This window comes from Elephantulus edwardii, unplaced genomic scaffold (assembly GCF_000299155.1).
Source record: "Elephantulus edwardii isolate Elephantulus edwardi_28Jun2011 unplaced genomic scaffold, EleEdw1.0 scaffold00440, whole genome shotgun sequence".
NCBI lineage: Eukaryota > Metazoa > Chordata > Mammalia > Macroscelidea > Macroscelididae > Elephantulus > Elephantulus edwardii.
In genome coordinates, this window is record NW_006400190.1 from 617,085 (window position 1) to 631,919 (window position 14,835).

A 14,835-nucleotide genomic window follows, 5' to 3' on the forward strand; every position below is an offset into this window, starting at 1 on the left:
ATGCTTGGAAAGGTGAAGAGTCAGTGAACAGGAGGAAGGCCCTCGATGAGATGTGAGACAATACCTATGTCAATGGATACAAATGTGCTGAGGATGACCAAGAAGGCTCAGGATAGGACAGGGTTCAGAGTTATTGTTCATAGGGTTGCTGTGAGTCATAATCAATTTGATGGTACTTAACAACAACAACAACTATTATTGTTAGAAAACCAAAAGAGAAGTGCATGCACAGCATTTCTCAAGCTGAAAGATTGAAGAACAAATTGCCTCAAGGCAAAATCTTGGATGATTCACGAAGCGTCAAAAGAAAATGGAAGTAATACATAGAGTCACTGTACCAAAAAGATTTTGCTGGCACCGAACATTTCACAAAGTAGCATATGATAAAGAACCAGATCTGTGGGACGAAAAGTCTAAGCTGCACTTAAGGTGTTGACAAAAAATAAGAACTGATGGAATACCAGCTGAGGGGCTTCAGGATACAGATGCAACCTTAGACATGCTCACCAGTCTCTGCTGACAAATATGGAAGAAAACTACACGGTTAATTGACTGCAAGAGATCTATATTTGTTCTTAGTCTCAAAAAAGGTGATCCAACAAACTGTGAAAATTATTGCTCAATATCATTAATATCCCATGCAAGTAAAATCTTTCTGAAAATTATTTTTTAAAAAGCCAGTGCGTTGGCTTACCCTGAAACCAGAAATTCAAATTGAATTCAGAAGATGGCACAATCTTGGCTATAAGCAGAGAATACTAGAAAGATATTTACTTGGGCTTTATTGATAATGCAAAAGCATTTGACTGTAAGGATCATAACAAATTGTGTCTAATATTGAAAAGAATCAGAATTCTAGAACATTTGATTGTGTTCATGAAAAACCTAGACATAGACGAAGAAAGAATTGTTTCTTTTTCCAAGCAGAACAAGGGAACACTGCATAGTTTAAAATTAGGAAAGGTGTGGGTCAGGTTTCTCCATACCTATTCAATGTGTATGCGGAGCAAATCATTCAAGAAATTGGACTCTATGAAGAAGAACATGACATCAGTTTGGAGAAAGACTAATCACAACCTGCATTATACAGGTGACAAAACCTTGCTTGCAGAAAGTGAAAGGGAAAATGTTCTGTCAAGGACCTCTCAAAAATGCTCAAGAGCAAGGATGCCGGTTTAAAGACTGAGGTGCACCTGATGCACGCCATGATCTTTCCATTTGTTTCCTATACATCTGATAGTTCGACAACAAATCAGGATGAGAAAAGAATAATTAAGAAGTATAGTGTTGTCAAAGAGTATTGAATATCCAAATTGAATATGCCAAAAGAACAAACAGATCTGTTTTGAAGAAAAGATAACCCGATTGCTCCTTAGAGACAAGGATAGTAAGATTTCCTCTTACTTTAGGCCTATTGTCAGGAGAAAATAGGCCTTGGAGAGAGACAGCATCTGGGTAGAGAGTCAGAGAGAGAGGAAGACCCTTAAGAAGATGGTTTGACACAGTGGCTACCACAATGGACTTGAACATGACAGAGACTGTGAGGATGGCACAGAACACGGCAGGGCAAGGTTCAGAGCTACAGTCAACTCGACGGCACTTATTCCTGTGGAGATGGCTATTTCTCTCTTCAAATCTATTCACGTTTGATTGATGTGTCTGTGATCCTGTGATTGGGTGGATAGCTCTTACTTATAGTCCTCTTGTTTTCTTGATCCTTTGATCATTTTATAAGGCCCTTCTTTGTCTCTTATGCTGATTTTTTGCCTTGAAGTTTAATTTATCAGAAATTATTATTATTATTATTATTATTACTATTATTATTATTATTACTACTCCTACTACTACCTCTCTTGCTCGGGTTTGTATTATTTGCTCGATCATTTGCCCAGCCTCTGATTTTTAGCCTGGCTTTGCCTTGTGAGGCGTGGCTCTCACAGACAGCTCTGTGGTGGGTCCTGTTCCTCTGTGCTGCTCTTTCTGTCTTGACTGGGACACTTCATCCATTCCCAGTCAGTATGACGATCAATAGGTGGGTTTAGTGCTGTCATTTTGCTCTTTTTCAAAGTGTTGCAGACTTTTCAGTTGCATCTGCCTTTCTGTGTTGAGTTCCTGGATTGATGGCTTGTCTTACCTTATTGCTCTTTTTTTAATATTTGCTAAGTCTATGGGTTTCCTCTTTTTTATTTTAATGAGAAAGTTTGTGAATTTTCTTGGAGGCTCTTTATAAATCACCATTTTATTCACAACCCTAAAGTTGTTTCTTTTCACTTCCTCTCTAACTAGAATCGCTTTACAAATAGAAGCAAATTTCTTGACGAGTGAGCTCCCTGACTTGCAAAGATTCAGTGGTGCGTGACTTCTGTTCTGTGATGAAACAATCGCTTTCCAAGTCCCCCGAGGACTGAAATCCACCCAGGATCAGCTCCTCTGGCATCACTGTGGAGTCTGTCCCAGGTGGTTCCTGGAGATCTGTCCTCATTCCTGTTTTGCAGGAAACGCCACCTCCGTTTTCCACCCTGGAGCGAGCTGCAACGTGTCCTATGAGGAGAGCCGTGTGTTCCTGGTGTCGGTGTACAGCTCTGTGTGCGCGCTGGGCATCCCAGCCAACTTCCTGACGGCGTGGCTGACGCTGCTGCAGGCGCTGCAAGGCAACGTGCTGGCCGTGTACCTCTTCTGCTTGGCGCTGTGCGAGCTGCTCTATGCCAGCACTCTCCCGCTCTGGATCCTCTACATCCAGAACCAGCACCACTGGGTGCTGGGCCCGCGGGCGTGCAAGGTCACCGCCTACATCTTCTTCTGCAACATCTACGTCAGCATCCTCTTCCTCTGCTGCATCTCGCTTGACCGGCTCTGTGCGGTGGCCTACGCCCTGGAGAGCCGAGGATGCCGCCGCCAGAAGACGGCCATCTACACCTCCGTGTGCGTCTTCCTGCTCGTGGGGCTGGTCCACGTGCCTGTGTTTTACATGAAGGAGGAGCGGACCTGCTTTGAGGAGCTGCCCACCCGCACCATCAGCGTGTATTACTACCTGCGCTTTGTCTTTGGCTTCGCACTTCCTCTCGTCTTCATCGCCTTCAACACCCAGCTCATGCTCCGGAGCATCCGGCGCAGCATGGGCCTGAGCGAAGCGCGCAAGGCCAAGGTGAAGCGCTTCTCAGTGGCCATCGTCCTCATCTTCCTGGTCTGCTTCGCCCCCTACCACGTGGTGCTCTTCATCAAAGCCTTGGCCGTCTCCCTCTATGGAGCGGATGTGGATGCTGTGTGCACCGTGGAGAGAAGCCTGTACACGGCCTCAGTGGTGTTCCTCGGCTTGGCCACGGTCAACAGCGTGGCCGACCCCATCATCTACATGCTGGCCACTGAGCATTCCAGGCAGAAAGTGTCCCAAATCCACAGGGAGTGGAGAGCCTGGGCCACCAGGGCCGACCACACCAGGCTCACCAGCTCCAAGGACATGGGGACCCCCATGTCCCCCAGTGACCTCGCCAGCTGCCAAGTGTTTCCCAGCCTTGACAATCTGCCAGGGAGCCCTGGTGGCACAGTGGTTAGAGAGCTTGGCTGCTAACCAAAAGTTCAGCAATTCAAACTTGCAAGCCATCTCCCAGGACAGAGATGAGGCGCTCGGCTCTCGTCAAGTTTCCACCCTTGGAAACTGTGTTGGGCGTTTCCACACTGACTGGCTCACTCCAAGTCCGGGCTTGACAGCAGTGAGTTGGGGGCCCATTTTCTGTGGCTTCCACTGGCACCTGGGACTCCCCATGCACCTCAGAGTGGCTGAGTGAAGAGTCCTGTGCAGAGTGTGGAGGGAGCAGCTGACAGAGTTCCCCTGCCTCCAGGTCCAGCTATACGGCACCTATGGTGCTGACCAGGGAGATTATTCTAGAAGGCCTACCACTGGCTTCTTGTTCTGTAGCTGTTCCCTCGGGGAGCCTCTGCCCCTGGAGACCCCCACCCTCCAGGTATCCCCTAGTCAAGCCCAAGGCACAGAGGCCCACAGTAAAGTTAGGAGTTAACTGGCTGTTAAATGATCTGGGGCAGAAGTGCAGGAAAGGGGTGTTGGTCAAAGGTCAAGTTAAAACCTAAAGCAACTTGTAGCTGAGAGTACAGCCTGAGCCCTTGGAATTCAAAGGCTCCAGCAGAGGGCAAGGGTCAGTCTTCAGCCAATCAGTGCCAAAAGACCTTATGTCAACTTCTAAAGAAGCCTCCAGCAGAGGCCAGAGGCCAGTCCTCAATCAATCAGAGCCAAGCGATGTACAGGTGGCAGTATAAGGAAGACGCCAGGGCTTCAGAAAGCTGACCCTGGCAGGAAAGCAGCAGTGAGGCTCAGTGACTCCACTAACAGAGGACCAGAGTGGGAACCTCTAGAAACATCACCCCATTGGTCCAGACACTGCTGTTCTTCATTTGCATAAAACGTGCTGTAGGTGGCTTTCTATATAAGGTGGCCTAGTGGTAAGAAGCAGTACTGCAATCCCAAAGGCAGCAGTTTAAATCCTCTCACTGTCTCCTCTCGTGGAATTAACTGCCTCTGAAAACCCACTGGAGGGTCAGCTATGGGTCAGTTCATATTTGATGGCACACAACAGCCACAACCCCCTCATAGCCTCTGGTGCTCTGCACCCCTTTTCTGTCGGTGAGCGGCCAGTGCCTCTCCTGAATGTACTGGCTCTCTTTACGCTTTCACTAATAATAAACTGGCTTTATTTTCACTGTCGCTCCTGCCTCCCACCTTCTTTGCCAGCAAGTCACATGTCCCTGATGTTGGAGACCACACTGACTCAGTGCGACAAGGGTTTGGCCCACAGTCGGATTACCTCAAGCAAGTCAAGACAGTGGCTCTTCTAAGAGCTGCAGAGATGACCATTTGCTATAGTTTCTGAGGTGCTGGCTTCGCCATCCCCGGCCTTTCTGGCTAGTTCAGGTCGCTGATCAGGTGAGATGGAAGCCATGGCACTGGGCACAGGCAACAGGAAGGAGGCCTCAGCCTAGGCGGCAGCAGCTTGCTGCCCAGCATGCGGGAGGCCACCACCCATTCTGCCTGGGACTTCTGAATGGCCTGGAGCTAGCAGTGGGGGCTTCAGCAGAGCCCAGGTCAGGTGGGCAGTGGGGCCGATGATGGCTGTCCAACATCAGGTGATAATGTCATCGTCTGCATCCTTGTTCAGGAGGCATGTCACAGCAGCAGTCCTGGGGGCAATGGTGGGCCTGCCACAGGTGATAACGTCATCGTCCACGGCTGCAGGGCATGGGGTGGAGTCAGTGCCCTGTGGACATCCTGGGCTCTGGGCAGGCACTGGCTCCAGTGGGCAGGATGCTGTGGGGGCCCTAAACACTCGGGCAGGGAACGCTGTCCCCTGGGACAATGTGATCTGGACGCCGGGCATTCCTTCCGGATCCAACTCTTCACTGTTGGCCGAGCCAGTTGAAGGCTGTGGACAGGGCAAGTCAAGAGCCAGCAGTTACCTGCCCCTGCTCACACTCCTGCCACTCCTTCAGGGTCTGACAAGTGTGGAACCCTGAAATCTCCAGCTGGATCCCCACTCTGTGGACATGGCTACTGAATGCCAGGTAATGCGGCTGCCTTGACTTTCTCACCTGTGAAATGGTCATCTCCTGGCTGCCCATGGTCCCCAGGAGAGGCATGGGCGTGAGGGGCGTGGTCTGGGGCTTTGGCGGTAGGGGCGTGGCTAGGAGGGATTGGCCACCTGAGGACAAGTTGAAGGTGTGGATGGCACCTCTCTGCTGGAATCAGAAATAAAGACAAACGCGTGCCTCCCTCCACTCCCTTCAACATAACTCCATCCCCTCACCTCCTGGGGCCCAGAGAGGTGTTCCGGCGGCTGCCAGAGGGACAAGCAGGGGTCTTGGGGGCCAGAAAGTACAGGATAGCAGTGAGAAGATCCTGCAGGCGTGGAGTCCCAGCCCTCAGCCTGACCCCCGAGTCCCTGAAAAGCGCAGCAGCAAGCTGGCCCTCTGGGTTCCAAAGGCAGGTGCTGGCTGGGGCTCCTCTGAGATGAGCCGGGTGGGCACACTTCCCATCTCTCTGCAAGTTCTGGGGGTGTTGAGTCCTCTATCTCCATGTGCCTGTCTCCCGTGTATCCCCTCTGCCCCTTGCCCCCAGATCGACAGCCCATGCTGCAGTTCAGGGTGACCCATGTCCAGTCTTGCGATCACATACGGTCTCATCTAAGGACAAGTGGCTCTGCCCACCAGAGACTGCAGGAAATGTACCACCTCCCAGAGTGGACAGGGAGCTGAGCCCAGGGCCACTCAGTGATGGACAAACAACCGAGGCCAGCCCATCCCCACCTGGTGCCCACCTGCCTGCTGTGCACAGGGAAGGGCAGGCACTTGCCACGTGCCCTGGGCTCCTGAAGACAGTGAGGTGACCCAGTCACCCCTTTCTTGTCCACTTCTTCTCATGGTGATCCTGTGTGCACAGAGAAAAACTGCCCACAAACTTTCCCAGACTCGGGCTTGTCTTCTGAGGACCTCTGGATGGGCTTGAACCTCCAACCTTGCAGCTAGTAGTTGACGCTTATCATCTGAGCCTCCCAGAGCAGCCTCTTCTGTTGACTCTTAAAGCCTGTTTTGTTTTCTTTTTGCTTCAGTCAAAGACAGGCACTGCATCGCTTCTCCTAGCACCTGGTCTTGGCATGGTCCGACAGCATTTGGAGAGGGTCCAGCCAGGGAGCCTGTCTCTGGGCCTGTGGCCTCTGCCAGCGAGCTCCTTCTCCAGGGAGTCCCTGTCCACTGATGTGCCCCTCCCTCTACCCCAGGATCTGCAATGAGTGCTGTGCACCTCACAGCTGTGTCACCGGCTTCAGGTTTAGTAACAGATGTAAAGATGGCATATCAGTGTCCTGGGATCACTGTTAAAAACCCAGGATGTGACATGACATGTGTCTCATCTCATGGGCTTCAAGTATCTTCTGTCTCGACTCTGACCCTTCTCCTCAATCATTTGTTACCCAGAGAGAAACAGTTGATGAATATTGAGAGATGTTCATGGAAAGGAGATGCCTTCACTGTATGGAGAGATTTAGTGAAACAGTGGTAAAGTGCTTGACTGTTGCCTGGTGACCAAAAGTTATGGAAAGAAATTCGAAAGGATCACACACCACCAAAGGGCAGCCAATGCCTTGTGCAGGACACTGTGCCTGGGTTAACACAGCATCAGAAAATAACCCTTACCTTCCAGGAGTTAAGAATTTAATGAATCCTTAACTTGCCATTACCTAATCAGAAATTATTTCAATCTCATTACATTCATTTGCTACAGATGCTTACATTTGAGTCCCCAGGAGAATATGTGTAAAAGAGTGAAGAAAATGCTTCAATATATTTTTCTAATCTCTAGCTCTAACGAATCCTATAATCTCCACCCACATTAGCCCTCCCCTCAGCAGAAAACTTCTTGTTTTCTCCTAAGAAATGTGTAATAAATCACAATGAATCAGGTTTTTTTCATGCTCAGCCAACCACTTACAAGATGCCCTAAGTTCTGATCAATTATGTGGTCAATGCAACAACTCCAGTCTTTTGCACATGGTTACACTCAACTACCTTCACGTCCAAGTTTCCTCAGCATCCACACCTAGCAAAACTTCTCTTGATTGCATGAAAATCAGGCATGAGGCAGATGAGATGCCAGCAAGAAGATTCCTCACGCTGACTTTTCACACTCCCAAAGAGGAAAGCTGGTCTGGGATCCAGAACAAGAAAGTACAGTCATGCCCTGTGTTCCCCTTTGCTGATGGTCCTCTTGTCATGAAGGAGCATGCAATTGCTCTAATTCTTCCTTGAGATGCCGTTTGCCTCTCCCAACACGTCAGGATCAAAGGATGAAATTCATGCATGCAAGTGTTGAGGGTCTTCATTTCATAGGGTCGTTATGAGTCACCTACGACTCAATGGCACTTAACAACAACAACAGATCAAAAGGATAACCCTACAAAGAGGAATGAAGATAGAAATTGAGAGGGTCATAAGTTGGACTTCTGAGTGCTGACAATGTATTTCCTGATCCAGGTGATGATTGTACAAATGAGTTCTCTCTATGGAAATTCAACAAGCTGCATATTTATGATTCACAGGTTTTAATGTTATATGTTATTGTTAATAAAAAAAAAACAACTTGAAGATAATCAAGACAAGAAGGTGTCCATATAATGGAAAATAAATCCTTTACCTATTAAAAACAAACAAACCAGGATGTCCACTTGATGGCTCTGAGCCATGGCATTTCCGGTTGTCTCACATGCCCATGAGAACTAGACCATGAATAAGGAAGACCAAGGAAGAGCCGATGCCGTTGAAGCATGCTGCTGATGTAATGTACTGAGTATCCACGGACTGCACAGATCGCCTTGGAGGAGGTAGAGCCCGGTGCTTCGTAGACGCGAGGATGGTGAGCCCGCCTCTCACCTGCATGGGGCACATGTGCTGGGAAGGTGGAACATCAGCAGAGCGGTTACAGCAGTGGGCTCCAGGTGGCAGAGGCCGGAGGTGCAGGGTCACTGTGAGGGGCCATATGTCCACCTGGGAGAGTCCAGAGTCACAAGAACGAAAGTTCATGACAGGGAAGCTAAAGCAGGAGTAGATTCTCTCCATGCTGGGTCAGACTCCAAACACCAGGGGCATGCTCCCTCAGAGGCTCCAAGGAGGCCTGTCTTTGCCTCTCCACCCCTGGGCTGGCCTGCCTGGCCTCAGCTTGGCCTCCAGGCTCAGCTTGGGCCTGTCCCACTGTCCTCAGCACAGGCAAGGATTCTGCCCATCACCACTCACTCAGCCGTGCAGGCAGCCGTGAAAGCTCCAGAGGCCCCTGGGCTGAAGGAGGGGTGTGGAGGGAAGTGTGGATGTGGGAGGAGGGGTGTATATATGGGAAGGAGGGGTGGGCAGTTGGGGTGAGCTGTGTGACCTCACTGGAGGGAGGGGAGGGGTGAGCCATGTACAGGCTGGAGTGAAGGATGAGGAGCTGGGTGAACAGTGTTCTGGCTGAGGGTCAGAGCAGCGGTCTGTCCCCAAAGCTGTCAGAGTCCACCTGGTGATGATGTCCTCTGTCACAGCAGTGGTCTGTCCCCCAAAGCTGTCAGTTCCTACCTGGCTATAATGTCCTCAGTAGGCACCACTTCCCTTTCTTTCTGGGAACTGGGGCCAGCCTGACTGGACGACTAGCCTGACCTTGTTGGTCACAAGAGTGCCTGCTCTTGAGTCCACACTGGCAGCCCTGGGGGTCAGGCAGCCCTGCTGGACAGAGCCTGAAGGTGGGCATGCCTGTCCATCCCAAGGTGGGAGAAGAGCCAGCAGGGAGGCAGGGCCTCCACCCACAGTGACCACACCCATGTCTCCTCCCACCAGTGCTGTAGGCTGCGGGGACAGCGGTGGGCCAGGGCTCTGAGGATGCCGCCTGTGACCTCACCACCTTCCAGGCCAGAGAGGCTAAGCTTGTACATACAGGGGAGGGCAGTTATCTGCACTCCGCCTCAGCAGCCCTGTGGCGCTGCAGATAAGCACTTGGTGGCTTACAGAAGTGGTCAGAGGTTTGAGCCCACCGGTAGGTCTGAGGGGGAAGCTGTGACAGGCTATTTCTATGAGGAGTAAACCTCAGAGCCTGGATGGCCTCTCTCCTCCACCCTGCAGGGTCCTTGGAGTCAAAGTCGGCTCAGGGCCTTGGAGCGTTTTTCATTAGATGCCTGAGTTTGCTCATCTCTGAATTGCGGATAGCAGACTCCCTGATTTCTGGAGGTTCATGAAGACACTATTTCCGGCTGGGGTGACTGGCCACTATTCAGTCTCAGGACGGAGCATCCAGCCCCTCCCAAATGGTCCAGGCAAGAGATGCCTGCTGTTCCCAATGTGGCCCCTAGAGGGCGCCGCCAACCCGGGCGGAGTCCGCGCTGCACCGGCCCCTCCTCGCGGCCACCAGGGGGCGCGCGCCGCAGGCCGAGGCAGCAGCGGGCAGCGGGGGCAGAGGGCAGCGGGGGCAGAGGGCAGCGGGGACAGTGGGGACAGCGGGCAGCAGCGGGCAGCGGGGGCAGAGGGCAGCGGGGGCAGAGGGCAGCGGGGACAGCGGGCAGCGGGCAGAGGGGACAACGGGCAACGGGCAGCGGGCAGCGTGCAGCGGGCAGCAGGCAGGGGAAAGCGGGGGCAGCGGGCAGCGGGGACAGCGGGCAGAGGGGGCAGTGGGCAGAGGGGGCAGCGGGCAGGGGCGGCAGCGGGGACAGTGGGGACAGTGGGGACAGCGGACAGAGGACAGTGAGGGCAGCAGGAAGTGGGCAGAGGGCAACGCGGGCAGTGGGCAGCGGGCCCTTCGCTTGCGGCCATGCAGACGGACCTCAAAGCCTGACCTGCCAGCCCTCCACCCCATGGCCTCAACCAGCTCTGAAAGCAGCAGTGATGGCCCTGAGCCTTGTGGCCAATGGCCGCAGCACCTCTCATGACAGAGACACTGGCTGGGCCCCGCCCTTGGTAGGAATCTGCAGACAAGCAAGGTGTTGGGTGGACTTGAGGGCTGGAAACCCCCTCAAACCCCAGGGCGCCCTGAGAGTCCACTCCTGGGCTGTCGAAGAGAGCCCATGCTGTGTGGACACAGGTCCCAGAAGGCTTCAGAGCCTGCGCTGACAGAGCTGGACACCCAGCCATAGACACTGTAACCCCACAGCCTCCCCCAAAGTAGGACAAGGCAGAGACCACCCTGCACTGTCACTCAACCCTGACCTGTATGTCTTAGACTGGTGAGAAAGCACACACACTCACGCGTGTACACACACACATACACACACGGCTGCACTCTCCTGTCCACACTACCAAATGGAGGGACATGGCTGCCTTGGATCTGGCCTGCCCTTCAAACTGGGAGTGCTGTCCCCGAGTGGATCTGCAGCTCCCTCTCCAGGGATACAAAGAAGCTCCTTTCCTGGTTGCCAATGTCCAGCTCTGCAATTTATGTGCCTGAACCAACTCCCTTGGGCACACGTGGGCACACGCTTCTGGCAGATATGAGAGGACAGTTTATGGATCCCAGAGGTGAGAAAGGGGGGAGAGGGGGATATAAATTAATAACTGGATAATCTGGGTGAAGGGTGAGACGGTGCACCCTAAGGGATGGTCAGACATTGTACTTAATTAAGTCTAGGGTCAGCGAGAGGGAGGGAGACTCCCCCAGGATGGACTGGCAGTGACTGCAGCAATGTGCTTCAGTGGTCAGAGATTGTGAGGACGGTGCAGGACAGGACAGGTTCATACGGTCACTATGAGACATACTCGACAGCACCTAAAAACAGCGTAGTCAAGAGCATTTGCATAATCAGTAAAACCGAAGTAAACATCTTTCCAGTATTCTCTGCTTTCAGCCAAGATCTATCGGACATCAACCAGTAATGATATCCTTTGTCCTATGGACTTTTCTGAATCCAGCTTGAATTTCTGGCAGTTACCTGTTGATGTACTATTCTATTTAATTTTTTAATAAACTTAAGGAAGATTTTATTAGCATGTGGTGTTAATGATATTATTCAATAATGTCCAGACTCTTGTTGTTGTTATGTGCCATCAAGTCGCTTGTGACTCATAGGGACCCTGTGTACAAGAGCCCTAAACGACGTTCTATCCTGTGCCAACCTCGCCGTCTCAAACGCACTCCCACCACTCTACTCACAGAATCGATCATCTCATCGAGAGTCTTCCTCTCCTGTGCCATCCCTCCACTCTCCCAAACATGATGTTCCTCTTCAAGGACTTGTCCCTCCTTGCAACATACCCAAAGTATGTCAGACAAAGCCTCAGAATCCTCGACTCCAAGGAGCATTCTGACTTCACCCTCTCCAGGACAAACCTGTTTGTTCTCCTAGCAGTCCATGGTATATTCAACACTCTTCTCCAGCACCACAGCTCAAAGGCATCAATTCTCTTTCTATCAGCCCTATTCACTGTCCAACTCTCCGATGCATAGCACGTAATTGCAAAGACTATAGCCTGAATCAGGCGCACCTTAGTGGCAAGAAGCTGCACTACAATCCCAGAAGTGAGAAGTTCAAATCCACCAGATGCCCCGCTGGAGAAGGAAGGACAATCTCCTTCTGTACCAGTCAGATCCCAGACTCTTAGATAACTTTTTTCCAAATGGGAACGTATATGAATCCAGGTGGCAAGGTTGGCTACATGGAGCATGTCCAGGGATGTATTTGTTTGTTGAAACACCTCAATTGACACATAAGAACACTATTTTCTCAAAATTTTTGTCAACCTAAAACAGTTCTAAATGATAGTCTATTTATAAATGCACACATCTAAACACAGCAAATTATCTTTTTTTACACAGCAAATTATCTTTTTCCCCCAGGACACCTGATTGTGCTCCTGTGAAATGTATACTTGAACCAGGAAGCAGTTGTCAGAACAGAACAAGAAAACACTGTATGATTCAAAATTGGGAAAGGAATGCATCAGGGATACGTCCTGTCTCCATACCTTTTCAATCTATATGTAGAAAAGATCATTTGGGAGCCTGGACTATATGAAGAGGAATCAGGATTGGAGGAAGTCTCATCAACAACTTGTATTATGCAGATGCCACGAACTTGCTTGCCAAAAATGAGGAAGGCAAAATGAAGTATTTGCTTCAGAAGGTCAAGGACTGTAGCCTTCAATATGGATTGAAGCTCAACACCAAGAAAACAAAGATTCTCACCACTGAGCCAACTGGCAGCACCATGACAGAGAAAGAAGAGAGTGAAATTGTTAACAATTTCAGCTTGCTTGGCTCCACAATCAACACTCTTGGCACCAGTGGTCAGAAAATCAAAAGATGAATTGTACCAGGAAAATCTGCAGCCAGGGACCTCTCCAGAGTGCTAAAGAGCAATGACATCAGTCTAGAGACTAAGGTGGACCTGATCCAGGTTAAGGTCTTTACCATTATTTACTATGCATCAGAGAGCAGGACACTGACTAAGGATGGCAGAAAGATCAATGACTTTGAGTTGTGGTGCTGAAGAAGAGTGTTGAATATTACACAGACTATCAAGATAACAAACACCCTAGAGAATGTGAAACCAAGTTGCTCCTTGGAGGCTAGGATTTTGAAGCTCTGCCTAATGTACTATGGGCACAGTGTCAGGAGGAACCAGTCCTTGGAGAAGTCTATCATGCTTGGAAGGGTGGAGGGACAGCGCAGGAGGTGAAGAAGATCCCAGATGAGATAGATTGACATAGTAACTGGAGTAATGGGGGTTGTCAGGAGTCAGTGAGACTGGCTCAGGACAGGGCAGGGTTCAAAACTATTGTTCCAAGTCACAAGAGACTCGATGACACAGAACAAAAATAACTTTTCCTAGTGATAAACTTAACTCTTCAATCCTGCTACACTTGGAGAAGAAAGAAATCATGGAACCTACAGACCTGTAGCAAGAGCACAAAGATGAAAAGACCCTGCAAGCACCCTGGGGGACAGGGTGACCTCTGGAGCTATGGAAGGAATGCTCTGGTGATTAAGAGAAAACATGAAACAGGGATCAACGAGAGCTGTCCATGGTCAGAGACTCTGGTCTTGCCACTCCTGTACCTACAGCGCCCCTGGCTTCCACTATGCTCATGCCTTCCTTCCCCTTGTGACTACACTTGCCCTCCAATCATTCAGCCTTAGCAGTACTACTGTATACTAACCAGTACAAAATATGGGAGCTGTTTGTACTGGGCCCAGCATTTGTCATGGACAGGATGCTAGGACCTGTGTGCTTCGGGAGGAAGTTCACATCATCTAACTTCTCCCTGTATGTGGACTTGCCACCAGTACCATTATGGCGTGAGAAGTCAACACCCTGGCACATAAATTCAGGAATGATTCTGAAAAAGAAGGAACCCTTGTAACCAAATCCTTTCTCCCAAGTACTCAGAGAACGGAGATTTCCTGCTGTCTTTGGGACTTTTTCTGCACACAGCTCCAAGGAGACATGGCTTAAAGGTTCGCCATTGACGGTGATGGCTGAGTACACTTTGGGATGGGGCGCAGGCAGTACAAGTGTGCTGGTGTGGCAGCAGCGTCTACAAAGCCTTTTCCTTTAAAAAAAATATCTGTGACCCGTATATTTGTGTGGTTCTGACACCTCCTTTTGGTTGACAATGTATGCCAGCTTACCCTCCCCCCAATTAATTATTTTTAAATTTGGGTGAAAATTTACAAATTATACTGGCTTTTTATCCAATCATTCATGTATATTTTGTTTTATAACATTAATTACAATTGATTAATGTAATCAACAGTCAAGAAATCAAAAGCTGTGTTGCAGGGGTAAAATCTGCTGTTAAGGACTTCTCCAAAGTTCTAAAAAGTAATGATGTCAGTTTAAAGACTAAGGTGCACCTGATCAAAACCATGATCATTTCAATTGCTTCCTATGCATCTGAAAATCGGACAATGAATAGGAAAAAACTGAATGCGTTTGAATTGTGTTGAGAGTACCAACTACCCCATGGGCCGCCATAAAGAAAGAAATCTATCCGGAAGGAAGCGTGAGCAGAGTGCTGTTTAGAGGCGAGGACGGTGAAACTGTCTCACAGGCTTTGGATGTGTTGTCAGCAGGGGTCAGTCCTTGGAGAGACACCATGCTGGGAAAGGTGAAGGGTCGGAGAGAGAGGACCCTCAAGAGACAGACTGACAGTGATTGTAACAATGGGCTTGAGCATAGTGGAGGTCATCAGAATGGAGCAGGACAAGATCCAGACCTGTAGTTCACACGGGCACAATGAGTCATAGAGACAACAAACATCCTACACCCTAGACCCCACCTCCCTTGTTAACATCACTGTGGGGTATTGGTCACAACTAATGGA

At 50.1% G+C, this 14,835-nt stretch overlaps 1 protein-coding gene and 1 pseudogene across 1 annotated transcript; both read left to right on the forward strand.

Annotated features, from left to right (window-relative positions):
* The first annotated feature begins 2,018 nt into the window (after positions 1–2,018).
* On the forward strand, positions 2,019–3,781 carry GPR132 (G protein-coupled receptor 132). Its single transcript, XM_006902701.1, has 3 exons — positions 2,019–2,032; positions 2,458–3,499; positions 3,773–3,781. The coding sequence occupies exons 1-3, from the start codon at positions 2,019–2,021 to the stop codon at positions 3,779–3,781; spliced, it is 1,065 nt and encodes a 354-aa protein (XP_006902763.1).
* A 6,620-nt stretch (positions 3,782–10,401) lies between these two features.
* LOC102870799 overlaps positions 10,402–14,835 on the forward strand; it is a 10,938-nt pseudogene continuing 6,504 nt past the window's right edge.